Source organism: Calypte anna, chromosome 26 (assembly GCF_003957555.1).
Source record: "Calypte anna isolate BGI_N300 chromosome 26, bCalAnn1_v1.p, whole genome shotgun sequence".
NCBI classification, from domain to species: domain Eukaryota; kingdom Metazoa; phylum Chordata; class Aves; order Apodiformes; family Trochilidae; genus Calypte; species Calypte anna.
Window position 1 is genome coordinate 6,026,096 of NC_044271.1, and position 27,822 is coordinate 6,053,917.

Sequence of the window (27,822 nt, forward strand, 5' to 3'; positions counted from 1 at the left end):
GTCACAGGAAGGTTTCCTGGACCACCAAGCTGTTCCCCTCTGCCAGCTTCTCTCTCCTGGCTCTGCTGAAGTGACAGCACTCAGTCCTTTTTCTTATTTAACTTTATGAAGACCCCAAGGAGCATTAGGAAACCTCAAGGGGTGGGCAGCCACCTCTCAACCACTCCACAAAGCTCCGTGTTCCACAGGGGTTTGGGTGATGCAGCTCCCTGGGGGGCACGTGTTCTGCCCTCTGTTTTATCTGATTTTTTCATCTTTTGGCCAAACAAGCTGCTTTTGACCTTCTTTGGGGCCCACAGTCTTTGGTTTCACCCTTCTGAAAGAGGAGACCCCCAACAGCCCTGGGGCTTCTTTGGGTTGCTGAAACTTCTCAGGTTAAAGTTCCTCTCTGAGGCTGCTGCCCAGAGGGGGGGGGGGGGGTGCCCTGAGTGGGTGCTTGAGGGGAGGTGGGTGTACACCATAGGGTGCTCAGGGACTCCCTCAGGTGGAGTTTTGGGCTCTGAGAAGTCCCCAGAGCAAGGTGTCCTGTGTCACCAACCTGGCTTTGCCAGGCAGGACAGGGGCTGCCAGCCATGGCACCAGCTCTGCTCCACCTGGTTTTCTGTCACCATCCCTGCCTGTGCCTGCTTGGTGTGTCTGCCCTGATCCATGTAGCTTTGGAGCATCCAAAGGAGGGAGAGCAGGACCCCAGGGGGATGGGGTGGGGGAAGAGCATCCCTCTCCCTGCCAGGGCTGGAGCATCCTCCACATCTCCATCCTTCCACTTTTCCATCCTTCCATCCTTTCATCCTTCCACCTCTCCATTCTTCCATCCCTCCATCCCTCCACCCCTCCATCATTTCATCCTTCCACCTCTTCATCCCTCCCTCCATCCTTCCACCTCTCTATCCCTCCATCCCTCCATCCCTCCATCCCTCCATCCCTCCATCCCCTCCATCCCCTCCATCCCCTCCATCCCCTCCATCCCCTCCATCCCTCCATCGTTCCATCCCCTCCATCCCTCCATCCTTCCACCCCTCCATCCTTTCATCCTTCCACCTCTCCATCCCTCCATCCCTCCATCCCCTCCATCCCTCCATCCCCTCCATCCCCTCCATCCCCTCCATCCCTCCATCATTCCATCCCCTCCATCCTTCCACCCCTCCATCCTTTCATCCTTCCACCTCTCCATCCCTCCATCCCCTCCATCCCCTCCATCCCCTCCATCCCTCCATCGTTCCATCCCCTCCATCCTTTCATCCTTCCATCCCTCCATCCCTCCATCCCTCCATCCCTCCATCCCTCCATCCCCTCCATCCCCTCCATCCCTCCGTCCCCTCCGTCCCCTCCATCCCCTCCATCCCCTCCATCCCCTCCATCCTTCCACCCCTCCATCCTTTGATCCTTCCAGCTCTCCATCCCTCCATCCTTCCACCCCTCCATCTTTCCACTCCTCCATCCCCTCCATCCCCTCCATCCCCTCCATCCCCTCCATCCCCTCCATCCCCTCCATCCCCTCCATCCCTCCACCCTTCCACTCCTCCATCCTTTCATCCTTCCACCCCTCCATCCCTCCACCCTTCTCCCCCCAGCCCAGGCCTTGGTGTTCAGGTTAAATCCCAGGATTTCAATGAAAAGCCTGAATAGTGTGGGCTGGCTTTGTGCTGGGACTGGTGGAGGGGAGAGGTCGGGAGGGGGCATGGGAGGGGGCTGCCCACCCCCTGGGGGTTTCTACTGCTGTTGCTGTGGGAACAGGGTGAGACCTCCAGCACTCTGCTCTGTGTCCCCCTCCACCCCAGCTCCCTGCATGCAGGAGTTTAGAACAGGGAGGGCCAACCCTTTACCCCCCCCCTCCTCACCAACCCCCTTATCCTGGTTGGAGAGAACCAGGATAAAGATTCCCTGTAACCCCTGCTGGGACCCTTCCAGTTGAGGTGGGTGGTTCCATATTTCCATATTCATATGTACTTGGATGTAATTTATCCTCAGCATTATTATTATTATTATTATTATTATTATTATTATTATTATTTATTATTATTATTAATTATCATTATTATTATTGCTGTTTATTAGTTTATTTATCCTATTCTCCTTTTTTTTTCTTTTTTTTTTTTTTTCTTTCTTTTCCCAACCTTAAATCTCTCTCCTTTATTCCCATTTTCATCTGCCCCCATTGAGGGCAGTGGGGTGGGGGTAGCAGAGAGCATCCCTCACCCACTTCTTGCCTAAAAATACAACCCCCCCATCCCTGGAATTCCACAGTGGAGGAAGCCTGGGCAGGATACAGGGGTGAGAGAGATCCCTGTGATGGGAAAGGGATGGGGGATGCTCCAGATTGGGTGCCAGGGTGCAGGGGAGACCCCTGGGTGAGCTGCTGTGCCAAAGAGGGGCTGATCCCTGATAATTTAAGTCTCTCCAGGGTGAGAGACCAATTTCCCAATTTCTGGGAAAAATTCCAGGTCTACAAGTCACAGCCCTGAGCTGGGGGTTAAAACCATGGGGTGCAGAGAGGCTGAGGGGGGGTTGATGTGATTTTGGGGTGCAAGTGTCCTGGGGGAATTGTTCCCTAGCCTGAGCAGCTCTTTCCAATCCTCTGGAAAAGGAACTCTCTGGAAAATCCAAGCACTCTGGTGCAAAAAAAAAAAAAAATAATAATTGAAATATTGCAGTCTCTTGCAGGCACAAGTCAAAGATCTGTTTGGTTATTAAGCAAAAATAAAGAGTTTTCCTTAAAAGAAAAAAAACCCCAAAATGAAATAAAAAGCAGAAGCAAGTCAGACTTTTTTTGGTAGTTCAGGGTGTGGGTGGGGGGAGGAGTGGCAGAGCTCTGCTGGAGGAAAGATCCCATCCCATAAACCATGTGATCACATCTCCACTGTATTGTGTAATCTGCTATTATTAGGGCATTTAAGATAAAAACGAGACTGGAGCACTTCAGTGAAACTCAGCTCTCTATTAGGTTCTTTGATTTAGATTTTCTGTTTTCCTGAGTGCAAAAGCAGGAGGGTGTTTGGGTTGGGTTTTTTCCCTTTTTTCTTTTTTCTCCTATTTTTTTTTCCTTTATTTTTTCCTTTTTTCCCCTTTTTCCTTTTTTTCCTTTTTTTCCTTTTTTTCCTTTATTTTTTACTTTTTTCCCCTTTTTTCCCTTTTTTTCCCCTTTTTCCCTTTTTCCCTTTTTTCCCTTTTTCCCTTTTTTCCCCTTTTTTCCCTTTTTTCCCTTTTTTCCCTTTTTCCCCTTTTCCCCTTTTTCCCCTTTTTCCCCTTTTTCCCTTTTTTTCCTTTTTTTCCTTTTTTTTCCCTTTTTTCCTTTTTTTCCTTTTTTTTCCTTTTTTTCCTTTTTTTCTTTTTCCTTTTTTTTCCTTTTTTTCCTTTTCCCTTTTTTTCCCTTTTTCCCCTTTTTCCCCTTTTTCCCCTTTTTACCCTTTTACCCTTTTCCCCTTTTTTCCCCTTTTTCCCTTTTTCCCCTTTTTCCCCTTTTCCCCTTTTTCCCCTTTTTCCTATTTTTTCCTTTATTTTTCCCCTTTTTTTTCCTTTTTTTCCTTTTTTTTCCTTTATTTTTCCCCTTTTTTTCCTTTTTCCTTTTTTCCTTTTTTTTCCTTTTTTTTCCTTTTTTTCCTTTTTTTCCTTTTTTCCTTTTTTCCTTTTTTTCCTTTTTTCCTTTTTTCCTTTTTTTCCTTTTTTTCCTTTTTTTTCCTTTTCCCTTTTTTCCTTTTTTCCCTTTTTTTCCTTTTTCCTTTCTTTTCCTTTTTTCCCTTTCTTTTTTTCCCCTTTTTATCCTTTTTTCCCCTTTTTTCTCCTTTATTTTTTCCTTTTTTCTCCTTTATTTTTTCCCTTTTTTTTTCTTTTTTTCCTTTTTTTCCCCTTTTTATCCTTTTTTCCCCTTTTTTCTCCTTTATTTTTTTCCTTTTTTCTCCTTTATTTTCCCATTTTTCTCCTTTATTTTTTCCTTTTTTTCTCCTTTATTTTTTTCCCTTTTTTTCTCCTTTTTTTTTCCTTTTTTTCCATGAGGTGTGGTTGTCAGGACCTTATTCCTCATATTCTTCATTAGTACAAATAGGTTTAACCCCTCAGCTCTGAGAATGGAAGAGTCAGGGATTAAAGTCCAGCAGCATTAAAGTGTGCAATGAAAAGGAGAGCAGCTGGGGCTGGGACACAAGGACTTTTAGTAGTTATTTTTTTTTCCCCATTTATGAGAAAATTCTTTCATTTTCCTTAATTTTGATCTCTTGGAGCTGTTTGGTTCTGGTTAAGCAAGAGCAGGGTTGGGCTGGGTGGAAGTGCTTCTCAATATGGCATCATTTACTGTTAATATCCATCTAAAAATAGCCCTCTGGGTGTTGTTTTAATCCCTCTCCTTTTGGAATGTGACAATGTCATTTTTATGAGTGTAAAAAAAAAAAAAATATCCTTTTTTCTTTTTTTTATTACATTTTTCATCCCTTCCCAACCTTTTTCCACCCTCCCAAAGGAACGAAGTTTAAAGGGAAGATCCAGGCTCTCTTTTTAGATCCCCTTCCTTCCAAGTTTGTTGCTTTAATATCATTCTTAGGGTGGTTTTTAACTCACTGGAGTTTAATACCCCATGCAAAGCTTTGATCCCATCCAGGTGGAAAATCCCTGGGCTTTTTTGGGGCAGTGGTTCCCATCCTGAGCTGGGCAGTCCCTCTCCCTCCTGCTTTCTGGCTCCAGCACACCAAGTATCAGGGGCACCACTGAGCATAATTAAACACTACAACCTCATAAAATGAAATACCTGCTAGAATAAGGTGGTATAAAAAGAAAACTACCTTGGGCAGGATTTTCCATTGCACTCTTTGATTTGGGGAAGGCTGTTGGTGCTTTTAGAAAGACTCTTGCTTCTTTCCATCCTCACCAATTTATTTTTTTTTTAACCTCTTTCTACCCAATTTTACCCAGCACTGAGAGCCCTCAGATCTCCATCCTCACCCAATTTATTTTTAACCTTTTTCTACCCAATTTTACCAGGCAGTAGAGCCCTCAGAGAAGCTTCTCTCAAGCAGGATTTTGGGGGAAAAAAGCAGCCAGGTATGGGTGAGGAATTAATGTAGGGGCTGCAGTCTGGAGCAGCCACCCTACAAGGGGTAGGAGCCACCCTCTCCCCAGCTTCTCCATCCCTGGGGCCAAGCAGGACCTGGTGTTCCCTGTGGGAAAAAGGGAAGTTTGTAGGATTTGCTGTGCTGGGACATCTCCATCATGTACAGAGGTCCCAGCAGCCTGAGTCTTTTGGGGAAGAATTCATGCTTATCCCTTGGTACAAGCTGGGATACAGGATGCTTCCCTGCTGATGCTTTTTCCTGAAGTCAGGGTGAGGATCCAGCTTTGGTTTATCCATCAATCAAGAGGAATTTGGTGTTTCTGGGTAGAAGAGAGCATCCCTGTGGGCTGGAGGAGCCCAAACCAGTCAAAATCCCACCAGGTTTAAAGCTTCCCTACCCCAGGCATGGCTCTAGTGGGGCAGGGGGCTTTGGGTGTTGCTCTGAGCTGCTGTTCCACTGTGTCCCCATGTAGCCTGGGGTGGGTTTGGGACACCCCAAGCAAAGTCCAGGTCACCATCCTCTTCCTCAGCTCTTGAACATGTGGCTGCTGCTCTGGAGGAGGGGAAGCCAAACCGAGTCAGTTCTTGACATAAGCAGCTGAGACATTGCAAACTTTTTTATGGGATAATTTGCTGATCAAAGGGAGCCATCCAGGAGCATGATGAATTTGACACAACCCATTCGTTCCTAATTACAAATAACACACTGATGACTCTTGAATAACAGCAGGATACAATTTTATTTTTTTTTTCAATCATTTTTTTTTTCCTCTGCAGTGCCAGGAGTTAAAAACCCATCCACTCCTACACAGGAGACTTTATTCTTTCTGCCTTTCTTTATCCTTCTCAGCCTTAAGGAGAGGTTGTGGCTGACATCCCCCCTTGCTTAGCCCTAGGGAAAGGTCCCCCCCAGCACCTGGGTGGTTCTCCTACTCTCTGGGGTGACATGCAGATGGTGCTGGGCTCTGCATCCCCCACATTTCAGTTCTGGGGGCTCCACTTGACTTCTGCAGTCGTGCAACAGGTTTGCAGAGCCTGGGAGGTGCAAACTGGAGCATCCTTCATGTTCCAGCTGAGCTGAACTTGGGGCTTAAATGGAAATCATAGAATCATAGAATAGAATCATAGAATTAGCCGTGTTGGAAGGGACCTCAGAGATCATCTAGTCCAACCCTTGACCCACCGGAGCAGTTGCTAGACCATGGCACTGAGTGCCACATCCAGTCTGTTTTTAAATGTCTCCAGGGACGGAGAATCTACCACCTCACCGGGCAGTCCATTCCATAGCCTGATCACCCTCTCCGTGAAGAAATCCTTTCTAATATCTAACCTAAACCTCCCCTGGCACAACTTAAGACTGTGTCCTCTTGTCTTGTTGAAGGTCGTCTGTGAAAAGAGTCCAGTTCCCACCTCGCTACAGCCTCCTTTCAGGGAGTTGTAGACAGCAATGAGGTCTCCCCTGAGCCTCCTCTTCTTCAGGCTGAACAGCCCCAGCTCTCTCAGCCTCTCCTCATAGGGTCTGTGCTCGAGTCCCTTCACCAGCCTGGTTGCCCTCCTTTGGACCTGTTCCAGGACCTCTACATCCTTCTTAAACTGAGGGGCCCAGAACTGGACACAGTACTCGAGGTGTGGCCTCACCAGCGCTGAGCAAGAATCACTGCTGGGTGGGGGAGGAGGGAGAGGGGCAGCTCCAGGGGGCTGCTGGGGAGGCCCCTGTGTGCAATTGTAAGGCCATGTCATTTTTTTTTTCCCTGTAAATCTTGTAATTTCGTGCTTCAGAGCACAACAAAGTGAGAGAGCCAGCGGGGAGTGAATTAAATTCCCCCCTGAGAGGCGACGCGGGGTGGGGGGGCTGAGCTGGTGGGGTGCTGGGGACTTGGTGGCACCCTGAAACCAACCAGAATTTGGATTTAGAAAGAGAGATTCTTTACAGCATGTTACCTGAGTGCTGGCATCACATCTCTTCTGGTTTGCCCCACCTTGTTGTGGTTTTTTTCCCTCCCTGCTGCACTGGTTTGTTGTTGGGGCTGAGACCTCCCTCCCCAGATCTCCTCTGGGTGATGGGGTCTTGCAAACACAAGGTGAAATTTCATGTGGTGGGGAAACCAAATCCATGTAAACTCCTGTCAGATGCTCACCTGGAGATCCAGGTCAGGCTCAGGCAAGTGGTGGACCAGCACCCATCCTCAGCTGGGTGCCTTGGACCTGTGGGCTTTGGTGCACGCGGGTGCTGAGCAGCTGCTGTTTGTCTTCCTCCACCCTTGGCTTTTAACTGGAATTACTGTTTTCATTTGGAAAAGTAATTAAAATATCAGACCTTAGAGCTGTCATAACTGTCAGAAGGTTTTTGTGTTCACATTACCCATTCACATCTTTTCCTGGTAATCAGAGGGAAATAAACACACCCACGTGTGGCAGCTCTGGGACTCAGACCCTGGGTGCAGACCATCAGTGGTTCCCAGCACATCACTGCCTTCATCCTCAAGGATTTTATTTTTTAATCATGATGAAGTGAGTTTTTAATCATGGAGGAAGTGAGTTTGCAAGTTAGTGGTCATGCAGTTTTTGGAAGAAGAGGTGACAGGCATGGGGCAGCTCTGGGGGGGTCTGCACTGGGCACCCCGAGCTCTGCTGGGTGCATCCCAGGTGATGTGTTCCAGGAGCATCATTTCAGGATCCTTTCTGTCTTTGAATCTCCTGGATTTTGCCTTTCTCAAGGCTCTTTAGTTCACACGTGTGGTGACAAACACAAGGCAGAGGGTGCCAGTGCTGTGCCTGGGGCACAACTTTCGGGTTTGGGTTTCCCCTTGCTGGGAAATGGGGTTTTTTAGGGGGGAAAGAAGGAAAGCTGCATCTGCTAAACCCTCAGTTCACAGCCTGCAGGTTCAGCAACGACTTTAAAATTACCTCTCATTTTCCAAGTGCACTTCCAGTGCTTGTCCATGTGCAAGGAGTGGGTGGGATGGATTTACCCACATAAGATGTGGCAGAGCTCGCACACCTCTGCTTCAAACCATGGACATTTTCCTGAGCATCCCCTGCAGAGGGGAGCATGAAATGGGACTTTTTGATGAAAATGTGAGTAATGAGTCCTCACAGGTCCTCTATGGAGCAGCTGTTTTAGGGTGCTGTGGGTGCTCCTTGGTTCCCAGAGGCTCAGTAAGCAGCGAGTGGACTGGGGCGGTGCTGAGGGTGCATTCACTGTGGGTGATGCTGCTCTGGTGTGGAAGTGGATTTGTCCAGGAGGGCTGGAGCAGGCAGGAAGGGGCCTGGGGGCTTTCTTTGTTATAGCTGGAAATGTGGAGCATTAACAAGTGGCCCTTTCTCGGCCACCTCTTGGAAGCCAGGGCAGTGATTTACTGCTGGGGTGATGACAGCCGAGGGAACCCAGCACCACCAGGCCCTAATGCAAACCTGTCCCACAGCAGGGTTACAATGGTTTGGTTGTTCAGAAATACACCCAGAAAAAAAAAAATAAAACCAAGAAATAATAATAATAATAATAATAAAAATAAATAAAGAAAAAGGAAAATGATCTTAAAAGCAAAACTAAGGAGCAGCCGAGGAAGCAGGTCTGGGAGCAGCAGCAGGGTGCTGCAGGCTTGGTTTTGTTAGGGTTTTATTCCCTCCCCTGGTTCTTGGCTGCTGAATGAAGCTCCTTTTCTTGGAATGCACACACACTGGTGCTGAGCTTGTGACCTGCAGTCTCCTCTTCTCCTCCTTGTCTTTTTGCAGCATTTTTCTTCATTTCACTTCCTTCAGCTGCTGGAGCTGCTCTGCACGGCTCTCTCGGGGCTGCTGGTGCCTGCGTGGGTTTCCACGAGTGGTTTTTATCAAGTTCTCTTGGTTTCTCCCCCTTTTGCATTATGTGCAGCTTCTCAGCAGGACAACCACGAGCAAGTGAAGGAAACCCAGGGCTCATGTTAGGCAAACACACATCAAAATCAACAGGTTTCATCTTGGGATGAGTTGTCCTGCATCACCCTAAGCTCTGCCTGGATGTATTTGTGGATTATTAATTCAGGGTGTCACATCCTGGCCCAAATCTGGGCAGGGAGTGGGACTTTTCAGTGCTCCAGCATAAAGAGTCACATGCAAAATTAAATATACAAAATTAAATATAGCTTTAGACAAAAGAGATGTCAGCTGCAGCAGAAAGGGTGGCTCCGTGCAGGGGGGGGATAAATCAGGCAGAATCCAGGCCTTTGGCTGGGTGCTGGTTGTGCCTGGCTGAGGGATGCTGGGGCTGATGCTTGGGAAGCTGGGGATGATGTTTGGGATGGTGGGGATGATGCTTGGGAAGCTGAGAATGATGCTTGGGATGCTGGGGATGATGCTGGGGATGATGACCCAGGTGAAACCTGCCAGAGACACAAAGATGCTGGACCTGGTGACTTGCTAAAGATGAGGTGGTGGTTTTTTGGTTTTTTGGGGTTTTTTTGGAGGGGAAGAAGACAGGTTTCTTCCCAGATCCCTGTGGAAGTAGGGAGAGTGGTGGTCTGTAAGGGGATGGACTGGTCATACTGGTGCAGCAGGAGGGAATGCTGGGGAGCACTGCCCTCCCTGTGTATCTCTCAGGATACCCCAGGAAGCAGATCCATGGAGGAGAGCAGCCCAGGCAGCCCCCCATCCAGGAGCTGGAGGAGGGAGAGGAGGAAGAGGGGGCTGCCTTCCTCCTGCCCACCCCACTGTGTCTCTCTTTGCAGGCTCTCCAGGTGGCTCGCCAGTTCCTGCTGCAGCAAGCCACGGGGCTCAGCTCCCCCAGCAGCAATGAGGGCAAGCAGCCAGCCGTGCAGGTGAGCCCCCAAATCTGTGTCTGTGTCCCCCTAAACCCCCCCATTACCCCCTTTTTCAGGAAGGGTTTTGACTGTAACCCACTGCTGAAGCAGAGTTGGGTGTACAGGAGGTGTCACCTCCATCTTCAGGATAGGCTAAAGCACACCAGGGGCTCATTAAGAGTTAAATCCCCTGTAATCTTCCAGAAGTTTCTTGGAATTTTTTTTTTTTTTGGGGTCCCTGTTTTGTGCTGATGGGGTGGGAAAGGGTGGCTCCAGGTGGAGTACCCTCCACCAGTTCCAGGTGGAACTGGCTCGCCAGTTCCTGCTGCAGCAAGCCACGGGGCTCAGCTCCCCCAGCAGCAATGAGGGCAAGCAGACAGTCATGCAGGTGAGCCCCCAAATCTGTGTCTGTGTCCCCCTAAACCCCCCATTACCCCCTTTTTCAGGGAGGGTTTTGACTGTAACCCACTGCTATGGCAGAGTTGGGTGTGCAGGAGGTGTCACCTCCATCTTCTGGATAGGCTAAAGCACACCAAGAGTTAAATCCCCTGTAATCTTCCAGAAGTTTCTTGGAATTTTTTGTTTGTTTGTTTTTGGGGTCCCTGTTTGGTGCTGATGGGGTGGGAAAGGGTGGCTCCAGGTGGGGTAAGGACCAAGGAGAAAAGTCCCCTGTGTGCCACTGTACCTTGGGACAGCATTTTGGATAAAGAGGTGCAGAGTTTCCCAGTGTCAGAGCACACCAGGATTGATGGGGTCGTGGGGCTGGGTAAGGGACAGTCCCTTGGGGCTAGAACCAGGGCAGGTCCAGGGACAGGTCAAAGGCTCATCTAGGGTGGGGTTTTGTGGTACTGGCAGGAAAACAGGGCTTTGGGTGGCCACAGCACCCATGGGTGGCATCCTTCTCCCATATAGAGGGGGGGAACCTTTCCTTTGCTGCCCTCCACTGCCCCAGGAAAGGGGCAGAAAATGGGGGAAAAAAAGGGATGTGAACCCAGAGAGAGGGAGAAGGCAGAAAGAAGCAAAGCCCAAGCAATGGAAAGTGACAATTTAAATAGCTGTGTGGAGGGGCTCTCCCTTCAGGCTAATTAAATTTATTGGAGAACAGCAGGTTACCTTATTAGAGCCACGTGGGTTTAATTAACAAAGGACAGTAATTAGCACAAGCACTCTCAGAGCTGGAGGTCCTGCCTATGCCAGGCTGTACCGGGGCTGGGATGGGCAATCACTGATTCCTCTCCACGTGCCCAGGGCACAACCAAACCTCAGCAAGAGCCATCCCAGTGCTCCCAATACCGAGCTGGGAAGGGGGTTGGGGGAGCCTGGAGCCCCTCAACTGTCCCACCAGGTTGGGAAGCAACAGCCAGGTCTGAGCCCGGAGGAATTAGTCAGGGCTTTTGCTGCACAAACAGGCAGCTTTTTCCAGTGGTGCTTGCAGGAAGGAAATGCAGTCACTGCATGGAAAATGTCTGCGAAGGACAAAGGCAGCGAGGGTGAAGTCAGATTCCGGTAACCGGCGCCTCGCTCCCCTCCCTGGGTGGCTGTCCCTGCCTGCACTTCTTTTCTCCCCCTCCCTGCACTTTCTTCCTTCTTCGCCTGCACTTTCCTCCCTCTTTGCCTGCACTTTCATCCCTCTCTGCCTGTACTTTCATCCCTTTTTGCCTGTACTTCTTTTTCCCCTTGCCCATCTTTTGCTGCTTCCCCTGGCTCAGCAGCTCCAGAGCTCTTTGCTCCCTCCATGTCGCTCCCCTCTCTGGGTGGCTGTTTCTGCCTGCACTTCTTTTTGTCCCCTTCCCTGCACTTTCATCCCACTTTACCTCCACTTTCATCCCTCTTTGCCTCCACTTTTTTCCCCTTGCTGCTTCCCCTGGCTCAGCAGCTCCAAAGCTCTTTGCTCCCTCCATGTCACTCTCTCCCTGGGTGGCTGTCCCTGCCTACACTTCTTTTGCCTGCACTTTCATCCCTCTTTGCCTCCACTTTTTTTTTCCCCTTGCCCATCCTTTGCTGCTTCCCCTGGCTCAGCTCCAGACCTTTTTGCTTCCTCCATATCCCATTCCCCCCCCTTTTTTCTCCCATCTCCCCTCCCTGCCCATCTGGCCGGCGGGTTTGCTGGAGTGAGCTGGCTCTGCTTTCCTCTCCCCTCCTCCCCTTTTTTTTGTGTTGCAAAAAGGACTCGTGAAAGTTGTAGACGTGAGTCAGAAATAGCTCATAACTCAGCAGCCACCAACCAACCGGCCTCTTCCTCCCCCCCCTCCTCTTCCCCAACCCCGCCGAGCAGCTGGAGTGGGATCTGACCGAGGGGAGATAGAGGATTAAGCAGACTCCTTTGAAAGGAAGTTTATCTAAGGCAGAGCAGTGTGGATGAGACTCACCAGGACGGCTGGAAGAGGAGGAGGAGGAAGGCTGGATCCCAGCACAGCAGCCCCTGGCTGGGGATGGAGCGTGGGGCAGAGCTGAACCAAGGGTGGGGGGTGCATAGTGGTGCTTGGGACCCTGGAGGTGCCAGCCCTGGGCTTCCCCATCACTTGGGTGTTTGGGGGAGAAGCTGGTTCAGTGCTCACTGCCCACAAAAAGGGAGCAGGAGGGTCCTAGGGTCAGCAGTGGGGGCAGGAGACCCCCCCCAAACACACACCCAGGGGTACTGCACATTCCCCACATGTGCCAACACCAGGCTCATGTCTTTGTGGCCACCCTGTCACCTTGTGGGTGGGGAGGGGACGTTTATGGGGCACCAAGCCAGGGGGAATATTAATGCCAGCTGCTGACAGCATGTTCTTAAAAACAAACAAGGTGCTGCTGGGCTTGATGGAGATCTTTAGGGGGGGTTTTCTGGCATATGAACCCTCTCAGCCCCCCAAGTGCCTGGAGGTGTGGGTGCAGATCCTCACAGCTGATGCTCCCATTACAGCTGCACCTGAAAAAAGGCCAAAAAAACCCCCACTCTGAGGTGGTTTTTTTCAGTGGTTTCATGACTTGGAAACTATTCAAAACTTGGTGGGTGCCGACCAAATGTTGCACTCGAGGATTTGGGCTGCAGTGGGATCCCCCAGGGATGAGGAGATGCTGCTGGTGTCCAGTAAAGCCCATGGCACGAGGGGCTGGAGGATGTTTGGAAGAGCAGGTGCCAGTCTGTGCCTCCTATTTTTGGTGCTGGGCAACATCTGGCTTGAGGACACCCAACAAATCCCTGGGTGCCATCCCTGGGGTCCCATCCCCAGCTCAGCCCCGGGAGCTGGTGGTGTCCCAGCTTCTGGAGCAAACTTGCTGAGGTTAAAAAAAACCTTCTGAAATGGGAGAGGGGCCGAAGGGCTCTGAGGGAAGGGGAGAGGAGTTTGGAGCAAAGTGCGGGAAATTGCTTTTCTTTTGTCTGCTGTGGCAGGGAGGGCAGCGGAGCGGAAAAGTGTATTTTGTTGATTTGAAACTTGAGTGAAATGGGTAATGAAGACAGATCAATACCAGCCCTTCTGGGTTCCCTCTCCAGGAAAAAAAAAAAAAAAAAAAATAATCCAGCAGCCCGTCCGTCTCGGCTCGTGCAGAGCTTGAGTTTTCCATTTGAACTCAGCAGTGCTGCCATCCATCCCCCATCCAACCCCTCCTCCTCGTGCCCTCACTGTTGCTGCCACCCCACTCTGCCATCCACGGGGAAGCAAAGGGGGCACTGGGATCCCTGCAGGTTCCATCAGTGGGATGAGCTGGGCCAGCACCCTGTGCCCGTGGAGGGGATGTGGGTGATGCTGGGGGGCAGCTCTCTGGCAGGTCTGGGTTTGGTTTTTTTCTCTGACCCTGGGGAGGTTTTGGTTCCTTGTCTCTGTCCCATCTTGCTAAGGTCCCTGCAGAGCATGGTGGGTGCAGAGGGGGGTAGAGCAGGGTTTGGGTGGCCCTGTGCCACCCATCAGGGTGTAAAACCGTGTCTAGGGTTATGCTGGTGTGAGAAGCATCATTGCCAGGCCTTGGGTGTTTGAAGCTCTTGCAGATGCTCTGAGCCAGCTGAATTCTGGAGCTCACCTGGGGATGCTTGGGGGTAGGAAGGGATGTGTGGATGTGGCTCTGGACTCAGAGTGAAAGGTTTGCTTCTCCTCCAGCTGCAGCAGCAGCAAGAAGTGGGTGCTCAGGGAGGGGTTTGCTCTTCCCCTGCCCCTAAAAAGAAGCAGAGCTGAAGCTGCTCTTGGGGATAATTATTTCCCTCCCATTCCCTGCTCCTGGCCTCCCACACCAACCTCTTTAGTTTGATACTGTTGGTTTTGGAATTGGGAAGGGTGTTAAAAAAAGAAAAAAGAAAAAACAGCACAAGCAAGTTTGCTGTTGCTTCTAATTGGGAGTCAAAACCTGAGATTAGATCAGAAACAAGGATGTGCAGCACTTTGGGTTCTGCAGGAAGCCTTGAACACCCTGGGAAGCTGCACCCACCACAGGTTTGTTCATCCTGGTGGCCCTGGAGCTTCCCCAGGATCCAGGGAGGACGAGGTCTGGGCTGTGCCTGGCGTGGGAGCTTGGATGTGTGGTTTGCAGAGGGCACCTGGAGCTGCTCCTTCCCATAGCAGTGGTGGCCTCTTGCCCCCAGCTCCCTGGGGACACAGCAGCCTCCCAGAAGGGGTGACAGGCTGGCCCAGAGGTGACAGGCAGTGCAGGGATGCTTTGAGGCTGAGCAAACCACAGGCTTGAGGCTGATGGGGAATGTCCCAGCTGCTGCACTGTGCCAAGGAGGGGGGTGGTGGTGTCACAAGTGTGGCCATCCCTCTGATGGCAGCTCCAAGGTGCTGGGAGCCAAGACAGGTCATCAGGCCATGGCTTTCCTTGCTCTTGCCTCGTGGCTGGGAGTTGCAATCCTCTTCCCGTAAGGAAAAAAGAAAAAAATCAAATAGAAAAAACCCAAGAAAGACTGAAATAAGAGCAGCATTCCCCATCCCACTTGCATTCCACCCGGCCAAATCCTGATGCTCTCAGCCAGCTTTGGCAGAGTTGCTCCCTGCTTACACTCAGCTCTGAGTTTCCCCTCTAACACCCATCTGGGTTTTTTTTTCCCCCCCTCTCTGCCTGATGATCCCCATCCTCTTGGCAGGGAGGGAGGACAACCGGGACCTCCTGGAAAATCCCCCCCCCCTCCCTCTCCCTTCCTCCAGAGCCCTCTGGCCGGCCAGAGCCACAGTGCTGGGGTGATTTTTCTGGGAGGCAGCTGGAGCTGTTAGTAAGCAGTTTTGTGGCGTGGCAGCCGGCCAAGGCGTGAGTCAAACCCTTCCCAAGTCGGTGTCTGGCAGATGCCAACTGGTGACGTGCTGGCCAGGGACTGGGAGCTGCTCTGGGGACAGGAGCTGAGTCCCCAGGGATGCCCTGGGTGCCCTGCGGGGATGGTCCCTGGTGCTTTGGTGCCTGGGGAGAGATTTTGCTACTGGTGGGTGGGTGGATGGATGGATGGATGGATGGATAGAGAGATGGAGGGGTGGGCACAGCCAACACCTCATACCCTTCCATGCTGCTCTGGAGCTCAGGGAGGGATTTTGCTGCTGGCAGGTGGGTGGATGGATGGAGAGGTGGGCACAGCCAACCCCTCATACCCTTCCATGTTGCTCTGGAGCTCAGGGATGGATTTTGCTTCTGGTGGATGGATGGATAGATGGATGGAGAGGAGGCAGCGGGGCACAGCCAACCCCTCATGCCCCTCCATGCTGCTCTGCTCAATGCCCTTTGGCTCTCTCTTGTGGTATTGATCCAAATCTGAGCCTTTTTGCTCAAAGCCTCCTGTTATCCAGGGATGCCAGGCTGGCCTTGTCCCCTGCCATGGGGAAGCTCACCCAGTGGCTGTCACCAAGTGCTGGGGCTGCACCCCACTCCTCAGTGTCCCGGGGGTCTGCACTGTGCTGTCCCCCTCCCCAGTAGCACCTCAGCTGTTGATGGGTGCCCCCACAGGGCTCTCAGCCCAACCAGGGGTGGACATTTCCATCCCCATCTCATTTTGCAGGGACAGCAGCTGTCACTGTCCCCAACAGATGCATCTGGGGTTGTCACCAGAGCTGGGGTTGTCACACCAGGGTCGAGCTGGCTGCCAGCAGCTCTGCAGCTCCCGGCAGACGTGGTGAGTGGCTGCAACAGGAGCAAAACTTGCTGGATATGGGAATTTCCTGCCCTCCATGGATAGTTTAGCCAGGAGGGAGATGTTTTCCACACTTTGGAGAAATTCTTAGTGTGGTTTCAGCATCCACCGAGGTGGATGAAGGCCAGACCCCCCCCCCCAGCACCAGTTTACCCCATTCACACCTCACCCTCTCACGAAGCCGCCACCGTTTCCCTGCCCCCCCCCCTCCCCCCCCCTTGTGTCGCTCTGGATGTGAACGGGGAAGGGGGAAAAAAAAATAAGAGGAAAAAAAAAAAAAAGCCATTTAATGCAGACAAAGGTTGTATGAAAATATAATTCTGCTTTTGTTAGCAGCCATCAAACTCTAAAAAGCGTCGCTTTTGTTTTCTTGTAACGTTGTGAAAACCTCGTGTCGGATCGAGCGCTGGGGCCCTCTCGACTAATCGCCTCTCCTTTGTGTTTTTAGATTATAGGGGCAATTAGTGTTGTCAAAACCTCTGGCAATTCTCTTTGCTCTTGACAGGGTGTCAGTCCGTCGGGCGAGAAATGGAAGGTGTTATAACTCTCCGGTAATTAGGATGCCTCCGATTTGAAAATGCCAGCAAACGTGGAGCAGGGGCCACGGCGGTGATGGGGGTGGGGAGAGCCCGCCCGGATTGGGTTTAAGGAGGAGGAAAGGGGGGATGTGGATGAGCAATTAATTAGGGGCTCTCATTCCGAGCACGTTGCCAGCTGATGAATTGGCAAAGGGAAATTAGCAGGACGCTCAGCTCCCTGCGAGTCAGCGCCCACCCCGCTCCCTCTCCTCTCTCCATCCTCCCTCCGAGCCCAGATGTTCAGCAAGGGCTTTGCACAGCTGGCTGCCGGCACCTGATCACCCAAACAGCAGCTCTGTGCCGGTGTTTGAGGGTGCTCAAGGCTCTCTGGCGAGCACCCAGAGCCCTCGCAGGGCTTTGCAGCTCTTTTGCTGGGGATGCTTCTGCATCCTCCTGAGCTCTCCACCGGCCGGTGATCCCCAGCAGAAGCTCTTGGGTGTGAAGAGGCAGCAATTAATCAATAACTCTGACACGAAGGCAGCCAGGAGGGAGGGGAAGGGGGGGGGGGGGGGAGAATCACTGGCGACAAATGAAACTCAGCCTGCTTGCAACACCTCCCTCCAGCAAAATGCCTGAGTAAACAGATAAGCTTTTGCAATCTCCCTTGAAGGTCAGCCTGCTCCAGCCCGGCTGCCCGCATGGATGGGAGGGACTGCACGGGGTTCCTCCTGGCTCCCCACCCTCCTCTGCACCCCCCAGGGTGGGCAGCAGGTCCCGACTGGGAGGTTGGACATCCCTAAGGGTCCTGGGCAGGAGGGACTGGCAAATACCAGGTTCTTAAAATTCCTGTGTGCTGTGGAGCTTTGTTCCTCTGTTCCTTGGTCTCTGGGGTCCTGAGAGTTGAAGGGATGAGAAGATGTCTGCTTTGGATTAAAACTGGGGTTTTGGCTTGCACTGAGGAGGAGTTGGGCTTAGGCTCTTCTGTTCCCATGTGCCTGAGGAGTTCCCTCCTCCTGAGGTCCCCTGGAAGAGCCCAAGGCCACCTGATTGTGCAGGAGGCTGCTGGTGGCTCTCTGTGTCTTCTGCTCCCAACCAGCAGTGCTCAGCTCCCTTCCTAGGAAAAAGGAGCATCCAGGAAGGGTTGTTCAACTCCAGCACAACCCTAACCCTGGCCACAGCCTTGGGAAGGGCTTTGGGCTGGTGGGGTCAGCAGAGGGCTGGGACAAGGCAGCTCTTGAAGGCTGTGGTTGGGAAGGCAGGATTGCTCCACCTGGACAGGACTGGCAGGGCTGGGATCCATCACTGACACCTTCTCCAGCACTTGGACGTGGGAGTGTGGACCCATGGTATGACAACCAAAGGGCTGGCAGGTTTTCTTAGCCCTCCCTCCCCTTGGCATGGTAATTATGTGAGTTACTGGTGTCAACTGGAGGTAAAGCTTTGATGTGTCTATGGAAACCTGGTAACCTCTTCCTCCGTGCTCTGCTTTGCAAAGTTATTTGGGTGATTGGTATCTTCCCCACTTCCCTTGGTGTTTTCCCTCCTCCCTGAATCCTCTGGGACCCCGAGGGAAGGAGTGGTGCCCGGCACCTTTCCCATGCTTGCAGAAGGGGAGGGAACTGTGGTTTGGACCTGGCTGCCAGTGGCTGCTCCTCTCCCCCAGCTCATGGTATTTCAAGACAACCCAGTGGGCTAAAAGCATCCTGCCCTCAGGGTGAAGGAGCTGGTGGTTTGGAAGCTTTGCCCCAGTGCCAGCTGCACCGTGGGACACCTCTGTGCCATCACCATGTCCCCAGGGGTGGCCTCAGCACTCCAGGATAGACCAGTGGGCAAGAGCTTCACCCAAAGGTGACCCAGGGATGAGGGGCATGGAGGATGCCCCAGGAGCTTCTGGGGGTGGGAATCCTATTGGTGTTTGGGGAGGGTTTTCCAGGATTGGAATCAGGGGTGGTGACCTCTCCTTTGTCTCTGCAGGTCCCCGTGTCTGTGGCCATGATGTCCCCACAGATGATCACACCCCAGCAGATGCAGCAGATCCTTTCACCACCCCAGCTCCAGGCCCTCCTGCAGCAGCAGCAGGCAATAATGCTGCAACAGGTAATGCAGGTCCTGGCCTAAGGGATTTCTCACTGGTGTCCAGGAATGCTGGAGTTTTGTGGGGACAGGCAGATGGTTCTGTTCTTCCTTAGGCTCCTGCATTCCCCCCATGTTTCCTTGGGGTCTCCCAGCATGTCCAGCACCAAGGGATAAAAAGAGCAGCAGGTCTAAGTGCTGCTGCTGCCCTGAGACAGGGTTTCAAAGCCTCAAAAGTTCCCACACAAGGGCTGGTTTGGGCCTCTTGGGAAGAGCTGAGGTCAGGAAGGATGCTCTTGGGCTGACAGATCCCAAATAAATCCCCCAGGACCACTGCCCTGGCTTTGGGGCAGGTGCCTGGGGCTGACTCCAGAGTGGAGTTTGTGTGGGTTTGTTTCTCACGGCTTTTTCTGGAGCATTCTGTCAAATGTAAAATGAACAGGGAAGGGAAGAAAAAGGAGGAGAAGTAAAAAAAAAAAAAAAAACAACAAAAAAAAACCCCAAGCCTCAGCTCCGAAACAAAACAGGTCTGCTTGGGTAAACACCTCCTGCCAGCGGGAGGGAGAGAAGGAGAAATCCCACAAGCATCCTCCACACCCTTCCTCCTGCCTCCAGTACCTGTTTACTCCAAACAGGCTGATAAGGATTCAAGGTTGGCCCCAGGGAAAGAACAAAGGGTAAACACTACCCTGGGTGGGTCCTTCTCCCAGCCTCTTTGCAGCCGGATAAAGAAACACGTTTGACTGCAAATTAAACAACCCAGGCCGGAATAGCTCGCATTCTCCACCAGCAGAAAACCAAACATCACACCTCTCACCCCTGACCCAATGTTCCCTCAGCCTCTCTCGACCACGTTGCAGAGACCTGGCTTTGATTGGCTTTTGGGTAAACACCCAGCCTTTCCAAACCTGTTCCCCGACAGAAAAAAACCCAAGTTGCTGCTGTCAGTGCTGTCAGCCCCGAGCTGATAAAGGCTTCCCGGTATCCCAAGGGGCATTCCTCAGCCTGGGATGGCTGGGAAGGGGCTGCTGGGTCTTGCTGACCTCCCCGTGCCTCTACCCCCTCCTTTGGGCAGCAAATCCATCACCAACAGTTTATTTAGGGGCTGGGGTGAGAGCTGGTGTCAACACCAGCAGGTCCAGGCTCTGCCTGTTGCAGACTGGGACCCTCTGGGGTGGCTCATTGTGGGGTCAGGGGTTTTTCTCTCTTTGACTGGCCCAGGATACCCCCCTGTTTCAACTGTAAAAAGGGGGGGTGCCTATGCTTTCCCGTGGTGCCCATGAAAAGGGATGCAGGTGGGAGTCCCTCAGCTCTTGTAACACTTGCCAAGGGTGTTTTGGGGGTCCTACCATGCCAAAAGGGGGGTTCTGCACTGCTTGGGGCACTGTGGTATGGGCCAGAGTGCTTGGAGCCACTTCTCTCAAGGGGCTCATCCCCCTCCTGGTGTTTCATATCACCCCCAGATAGCACCAAACCCCCCCCCCAGTGCAGCTGCAAAACTCCCAGGATAGAAAAGATAAGAGGGGGAAAAATAGAAAAGAATTACTGGGGGTTACCACCCTTCTTCCTGGGGCTGGGCAAGGCAGAGGTTCCCTCATCATTGGGTGGCAGAAGTTCAGGGCAACCTTTGGGCTTGAAAACCATCTGCAAGTTTGGCACCGGGGGTGGGGGCATTTGGGCATTTTATTTGCTGTGGGAATGCAGAGCCCTTCAGAGCACCTGCCCCAGGTTTCCTCTGCAGCCCTGACCCCTCCAGTGGGTGCTGCTCCTCTTCACCTGCAGCCAGGAGCCTGCCCTGGTGGTGTGCGTGATGCCAGGAGCTGGCAGGGCTGTGGCAAAGCCCAGTGCTGGCACCAAGGCAGTGCCAGGCAGGGAGATGGGAACAGGGTGTTTCTGCTTCTAATCCGGGCTGCTTTCTCCCTCCCAGTTGCAGGAATACTACAAGAAGCAACAGGAGCAGCTTCACCTCCAGCTATTGACACAGCAGCAAGCCGGAAAGCAGCAACCCAAAGAGGTGAGCTCACCCTGATGGGTTCTGGGCCATCAGATCTGGCAGCAAATAAAAGGGGGACCAGCACAAAACAGGGTGTGAGTGAATCCCAGCACCCAGGGCAGCCTGCTAGGAGGCAGCAGGGGTGGGATTCCAGGGTATTCTGCTTCTGGGGTGGGGGGGGTGGCTGGTCTGGGTGTTACAAGTTGTTCCTCCTCTTTATTTTTCATCTGGCACGTGCACTGAGCTGCATTGTCCTCAGCACCACCTCCTCCTCTGAACATCTGGATGCTCTGGAGTGGTGAAGTCAGAGAGGGTGGGATGGCAGCTCCAGCAGAGCCACCAAGACCCTCCCTGGCATAGGGCAGGGGCTCCCCAAAATCCTCCTGGCAGTGGGGGGCAGAAGAGGTTGGGCTCAGCCCTCGCCCGGTTTGGCTGAGGCAACCCAGTCCTCTTCTGGTTGAGCTGGCACAGCAGCACCCTGGCAAGCAGACAGGAACCCAAAGCAGGGCTGTTCCTGCCAGGAAAGGCTGTTCTGCAAAACCCCAGCACTGTGTGCCAGAGCAGAGGCCAGCAAAGGGCTTTTCCCACGAGAGACACTCGGGCAGGGGATGCTGTCAGCACCCCCCATGGCCAGGTCAGCTGTAGTGGCCCTTTTGCTGGGGGGGCAGTTGGCTGGTGGAGGAGTGTTTGTGCTGGTGTGATTGCATCAACCTTTTTTATAACTCCCTTCACCAGCAGATTTTGCTGTCCTTTCCCATAGGAACGTGCTCCAAGGTGTTGCAGCTCTAGCAGCATCTCTGAGGTCCCTTCCAACCCAGCCAATTCTATGATTCTATGATCAGTTTGGGGCATGTGCTGTGTTTTGGTGATGTGCAGGGGAGCCTGGAGGTCATCCCTGACTAGCAGTGAGCAGATAGCACTATTCTTTTCCTTTCTTTTAGAGATTTTTGCCCCTCTCTCTTCCTAGATGGGTGCCCGTGGTACTGCTGGGGGTTATTTTGTGTTGTGCACACTGCTGTGTGTCTGGCATCACGATCAGGCAGCTTCCCTTGGGCTCCAGACACAGAGGGATAAAATCATTAAGGTTTAAAAAGATCTCATAAGATCATTGAGTCCAACATGAAGATGTGGAGCTGAGCTGCCCAGTCCCTGTCCCCAGCTGAGCACTGGGAGCAAGCAGGGCTGAGCATTGCAATCACCCTGAAATCCAATGCCCTGATGGACACCAATCCTCAGAGCTTAAAAATTCACCTTTCTTGCCAGGAAGGAAACATTTAAGCCCAGACTGCACCTTTGGGTGGCTGCAGCAGGGGCTTGATTGCAAAGTTAAAGCATCAGTGCTGAGGGAACAGGGTGGCTTGAGCAGCTGGGGGTCAGGGCAGCACCCACTGGAGCTTTCTGTAGACTTTGACCCCGGGTTTTCCTTGTGGGATGTTGGTGTTTGCACAGTGTGTGTGGGGTCAGGCTTTATCAGAGCCATCTCCAGGAGCTGGAGTAGCTGCTTGTGCTCCAGGAATGGGGGAGGCATAAATCTGAGCTTCCTCAAGGACTTTTCCTCTTGGCTGTGACGATGTTGTATTGCAGCAACGACCGGGGATATAATTAAGCTCTAACAAAGGGCTCGCTTTGTGAGCTCCTGGTTTTAAAAGCTCATGTTAACTTTTAATTAAATGGTACAGAGGACATGAGAAATTCATCCGCTATGAAAGTCTGAGTGGCTGCTGAGGGAAGGAAAGGGCATTAAACACTGCTGGAAGGGGGTGTGTGTCCAGCTCCCAGCAGTATCACCATCCCGCAGCCGGCAAAACCATCCCGGGAGTGGATGGCATAGATGTTTCCCTTCCCCAAAACCCCCCAGCTGGGTTTTGTGGGGTCTGCTTCACCCCGTGAATTTGGGCAGCTGCTGTTAATAAACCCTGCTTGTTCCTGCTGGGAATGGCCATGCCATGGTTTCTCCCCAGTGCCTGGGGAAGTGCCGGGGATGCCGCCGCAGAGCTGCTCTTGGCCGTCGTCCTCTCCTTCACAGCTCTCTTTAATTGCAGCCCTGCTGCAAGGGTTTGTAAACCCAGTGCCTACTGCTTTCCATCTGCTGGATTTCCAGGATTCTCCTGGATGTAATTGTAAGTCAGAGGCTTCATCTGCCAGCACGGGGAAGGGGGGGATCAGCAGGTGGGGATGGCTTTGTGCCGGCAGCAGCGTCTCCGGGAGGAGCAGCTCAGATCTCCCCAGGAGGAGCAGCATGGCTGGAGGTTTCCCCCTTCCCCAGCAGGCATGGGGAAGGGGAGAGCAGGAAAAGAGGGATGGAAATGTGTGGGAAGCTCCCGGTGGCAGCGTCCTGTCCCAGAGGATGTGGGGGGGGGGGTGTGGTGTGACTGGGAGATGTGGTGCAGTAGGGAGAGTGAGGCTGATCCCTGCATCCCGACAGGATGGGGCTGAGCTGCAACTTGGAGTGTTTTCTGCCTTAGGGTGCAAGGGTGAACCCCCAGCAGCATCCTGGGGGAGCAAGGAGCTGGGGTGGCTCCAGGTAGCCAAGCTGTCTGCCATCCCTCTCCAAGCCCAGCTGCAAGCAATGTCTGGGTGCAAGGACCCCAGTTTTGCTTTGGGGACAAGGTCTCTGTGTGCCCCCAAAGCTCCTGGGGTTGGGGGGGTTTCTCCTGAGTATGACAGGGGAGGGGGTGACATGGCAGAGAAGGGGGAGGGGGGTGTAGGGGGGTGCTGCCTGCTGCCTAACCTTGGTGTCAGCTTAATGAACTGCTCCTGTCAGTCCCGCGTGTCACGCCGAAACTCCTCCTGATGTGCTCATAAATCAAAGTGACAGTGGCTCTTACCCTGGTAGCTGCACCCAGTCAGCTGCATCTAATGTACGCCCAACCCAGGCAAAAGCTCCAGACCCTCAGCCCCCACCCTGGCACTGGGATGTTTTGGGGTGGGGGGGGGCAAAACACAGGCTCCCTAACATCTCCTGAGCTCCTCCGGTGAGTGCCCTGGGAAGGCATCAGCAAAGCTTTGCCAGGCTGGGGTTTGCCAAGGAGAGAGGAGCCAAGCGTGGGGTGGTGGCTGGGAAAGGAGGATTTTGGTAAAATGGGTTGAAATTCAGGCTTTTGCCACCCTGCCTTCTCCTGGCCAAGCTCTTGAGTTGGATCCTCCAGGCTCATGGGTGCTGTGGGTGGGTGTTCCTGTGGGTGCATCTCTTCACCCATTGCACTCAGTAGTTTGTTGGCTCTGCAGCATGGTGGGTGCTCTCTAGGGACTGGGAAATCAGCATCCCCAGGGAGAATTTGGTCCTTGTTTTGCCTTAGCCCAGACCTTTGTCCATCTGATGGCCACCAGGACTCATATTCCTGGACCTGCTCCCTGTGATCATGGTCTGGTGAAGCTGGAAGGATGAAAATCTGGATTTGACCCAGGTGCTGGTTTAACCTGAACAGCAGCATCTCTGCCACAACACAGGGGGACCAGGGGGAGCTTGGGGGGAGGGGGTTCAGCTCCACTGCTCCTGTCCCAGCTCCGGTGAGGCCAGGTCAGGAGAGCCCAGCAGGGCTGTGAGGCACAGGCATTGTGCCCCGGGGATCCTCATGACTTCATCCGTTCCCAATTTCCTCCTGCTCCACAGCCTGGAAGTGCCATGAATGAGGCTGTGTTAGCACCGAGCCCGGGCTTGCCCCGGGGGCCTCCGGGGAGGGCGGTGGCAGAACTGGGAAAAGGAGGAGAAGCCCAACCCTTCCCGTCCCATCCCATCCCAGCTGCTGTTTCTAACCAAGGCAAGGACGTGTGTGTGTCCATCCCTAGGGACAGGGACACCATGAGGGACATTGCTGCCCCTGTTAAGGTCCTTGGGCTCACAGCCTCTTTGCCTCTGTGGCCCTACAGTCCGTGGGCTCTTCTGGTCCCGTTGTTTGGAGCCCTCCTGGCTCAGCACCTTGCTGGGGCAGTGCAGGGATTTCTGAGCAGAAATGGCTTTGGTTTGTGCCTTCATCTTCAAGCATCAGAACTGCAGGACTGAGGCAAAGCCAGAAAAGATCCAAACTTGACTCTGGGGGCAACAATCCTGCTCATTCCTCTGTGTCTGAGATACCAGGTGGAAACTCCCTGTGCCCTGGACAGGACTCGGTCATGCAGACCCCAGGGGCTTTGCAGGGCAGTGCCTGGAGCCCCTCCTCATCCTCACCCATCTGTGAGGGACCCATCTGTGTCCTGCAGGGCCCAGGGTGCTGCTTTGGGTGCAACAGTAGGACCTGATTCCAGGCTAAGCCATGAACTGGGTTTTCCATGGAGAGTCTGTCTGCTGTTTCCTCTGGAGGTGCAGCCTTGGGGGATCATCAAGAAAAAGGTGCCAGGTCCCTGGGATCCCTGGTGTGCCAGGAGCCTGAATCCCCACGGTGCTCAGACTCAGTGGGATGATTTAAAAAAAAAAAAAAAAAAAAAGTAGAAAAGGCCATTTCTTATTGAGCTCATCAGTGAGCACATGGGCATGCAAATACTTCTTTTTGGGTGAAGCAAAGGGGCTGTCAAGTTCCCCCACTCAGGAGTGCAGTAAGATCAGCACCTTTGCTGATGGATTTTTCCAAGGCAGGGGCTTGCTTTGCCAAGGGGGGGACCCCAGCATTTTTCTTGCTGGGAATAAAGGAGCTGCTGCTTGGGGAGGGGTGGGGGCAGCTCCTTCTGCTGCCAGCCCGGCTCCTCACAACCTGCAAACAACGTCTGTGCAAACAGAGGGGTTCAAGGGGTTACAGAGATGCCTGCCCTGCTAATGAGGCCGGGGCAGACCCGGGGCAGCTCCCTTCTCCTGGCCGGCTCGGATTAGCAGCTGCCTGTCCCCATCCTTAATTGAATTCTCTCCCCTTCAGTTAATTCTCATGGATTTCTTGGTGCCTCCCCAGGGACCCATCCTGCCTAACTAGTTTAGGGCTGGCTGTGCTGGTCAGAGCGTGGCTGGCTCCTGGGGATGGCTGAGAGAATCAGTTACCTGGGGGATGCTCCTGGCTGGGGTGGGGGCACTGGTGTGGGTGCCCTGAGGCCAGGAGCGCTGGGCACCCAGTCCCCTGCAGATGGTTGTTTTCTTCTCTCATTAAGAAAGGGTTTGCAGTGGTTACTTTTTGGAAACAGGGGCAGTTTCCCAGCTTAAGATGAGATTGTTATGAATCTGGGCAGCCTCGGGATGCTTTTGGGTGCTGGGAACCCACAGCTCAGGGTTGCGGATTCGCCTGCCTGGCAGGCAGAGCTGGGTCTACCCACTCCCTCTCTTTTCAGTGCTTTATTTTTCCCTTCCCCTTTCCTTTTCTTCCCCTCCTCTTCCCGTAGATCAAAGCTTCAGCCCGGTGGAGCAGCCGGGCAGTAGCCCAGAGGCAAAGAGGGCTGTGGTACCACCACCAGCATCCCTGCCTGCCAGGCTTCTGCTGGGAGGCTGGAAATAACCCGCTTTGATTTTTTTTTTTTTTATTATTTATTTTCTTTTTTCTTTTTTTTTTTTTTCTTTTTTTCCTCCCTTTTGTCTCCCGGCAGCCGTTAGGGAACAAGCAGCTGGCCTTCCAGCAGCAGCTCCTGCAGATGCAGCAGCTCCAGCAGCAGCACCTGTTAAACCTGCAACGCCAGGGGCTGGTGAGCCTCCCCCCAGGGCAGGGCACTGTCCCCCTGCAGACCCTGCCCCAAGGTAAGGACCCTGCCTTGGGGGTGCTGGGTGTATTTTGAGGGGTCCCCCAGGGCTGCAGTTTCTCCCTCTCTGGGGTGATGGAAGGCTGGGGAGGGGGCTGGGGTGTTGCTTTTCTTTAGGAGCCTGACTAAAGTTTGGGACCTGATCGCATGAAGAGTGGGGGGTGGGGGGTGTGCAGGATTGGGCCCCCAGCAGGTTCTGGCAGGGTGGTTGCTGGGTTGCAGCTCTGCAGGTGGGGTTGGTTTGGGCTTCCCAATGGGGCTTTGCAGACTCCTTACCCAGCAGACCCAGCTTTGGGTGATGATTTTCCCAGTGCCTGAGTTTCAGCTGCACCAGCCAGGCAAGGGAGGGAGCCCAGCGGGGAGAGGAGGGGTCCTGATCCAGCTGGGTGCTGGGTGCCAGGGGGTCCTGCTCCATCTCCCTGCTGACACCGAGTCCTTTCTCCCCACTCCTTAGCTGTGTGCCCCTCGGATCTCCAGCAGCTCTGGAAGGAGGTCACAGCTGCCCAGCCTGTCGAGGACAGCATTAAGCAAGAAGGTCTCGACCTCACCACCAACACCTCCAACTCTACCTCGTTTTCGGCCGCCAAGGTCTCGCCTCCCATTTCCCATCACCCTCTGCCCAATGGACAGAGCACCATGCACACGCCGAGAAGGGACAGGTAGAGCTGGGTCAACCCCCTGGAGAGGTGGAAAGGGTTGGGATCTGTCACCCATGGAGCTGGAAATAGGGTTGGGAGGACTTGGGAGGGAGTGGGGGTTCTGCCTACCCTATAAATCAGTCCTCTTGCTGTTTTGCTCTGCCCATGGAGGGCATCACTCAGGACTCTCCCGTGGGTCCTGTGCACAGGAGAGGCTGGAGCATCATGGCTGCCCCACTTGACATTCCTTTTCCATCCTCTGCAGCTCTTCCCACGAAGAGACCCCCAGCTCCCACCCGCTTTATGGCCACGGAGAGTGCAAGTGGCCCGGCTGCGAAACCCTCTGTGAGGACTTGGGACAGTTTGTCAAGTAAGTGTTCCCCTTTTGGGAGGGGGACATTTTCCTGGAGGAGAAGAGAAGCTGGGACAGCAGGGGGAAGGGGGAAACACCCAAAATGGGTCTGAACACCCCTCAAAGTCTGTCTGATCAGAGCTGAAGGGGGGGAAAAAGGGAAAGGGGGGAAGGGGGCTCACACCAAAGGGGAAAACACCAGAAATTTCTGCTAGGAGAGATCCAGAGCAGCGGGCAGGAGCAGGCAGCAGGCGAGGGGATTTTGCAGCTCCCCTCCTGGGGGGTGAGAGAGGAGGGGAGGAAGCAGATGGCAGCGCGGCAGCCCCGCTGACACCGCTTGTGGGCTCCGGCGCTGACTGATTAACTCCGCTGTCGAGGAGCCCTCTGCTAGCGTCAGGGTCAAACAAATTGTTTTCACGCTTCGTCAGAGGTTTACTTAATTAGTTCATTTGCAATTAGATCTCTTTGTAGCCGGGATTTTTAGCAAAGACATCAGAAGGAACTGACGGGCTTGCTCACTCTTTCCTCACCCTCCCACCCCACACCCCCCTTCCTCCCTTCCCGCCTCTCCGGCTGTCTGCAGGGATGCACCGGTGCTCCTTTCCCTCTCCATCAGCCAGATTTGGGGTTTTTACAAACTGATCCCCACCCCTGCCTGGCACTGGGGGCCAAATCTGGTGGGAAAATCCCTCAGC

The 27,822-nt window shown here is 53.2% G+C and overlaps 1 protein-coding gene across 1 annotated transcript in view; it reads left to right on the forward strand.

Annotated features, from left to right (window-relative positions):
- FOXP4 (forkhead box P4) overlaps positions 1-27,149 on the forward strand; it is a 50,366-nt gene extending 23,217 nt beyond the window's left edge. Inside the window, exons 3-8 of the mRNA XM_030465461.1 lie at positions 9,745-9,834; positions 18,394-18,516; positions 20,420-20,506; positions 25,988-26,135; positions 26,592-26,796; positions 27,041-27,149. Coding sequence (XP_030321321.1) covers positions 9,745-9,834; positions 18,394-18,516; positions 20,420-20,506; positions 25,988-26,135; positions 26,592-26,796; positions 27,041-27,149 — 762 coding nt within the window. The remainder of the gene's footprint in view (positions 1-9,744; positions 9,835-18,393; positions 18,517-20,419; positions 20,507-25,987; positions 26,136-26,591; positions 26,797-27,040) is intronic.
- The last annotated feature ends 673 nt before the right edge of the window (positions 27,150-27,822 follow it).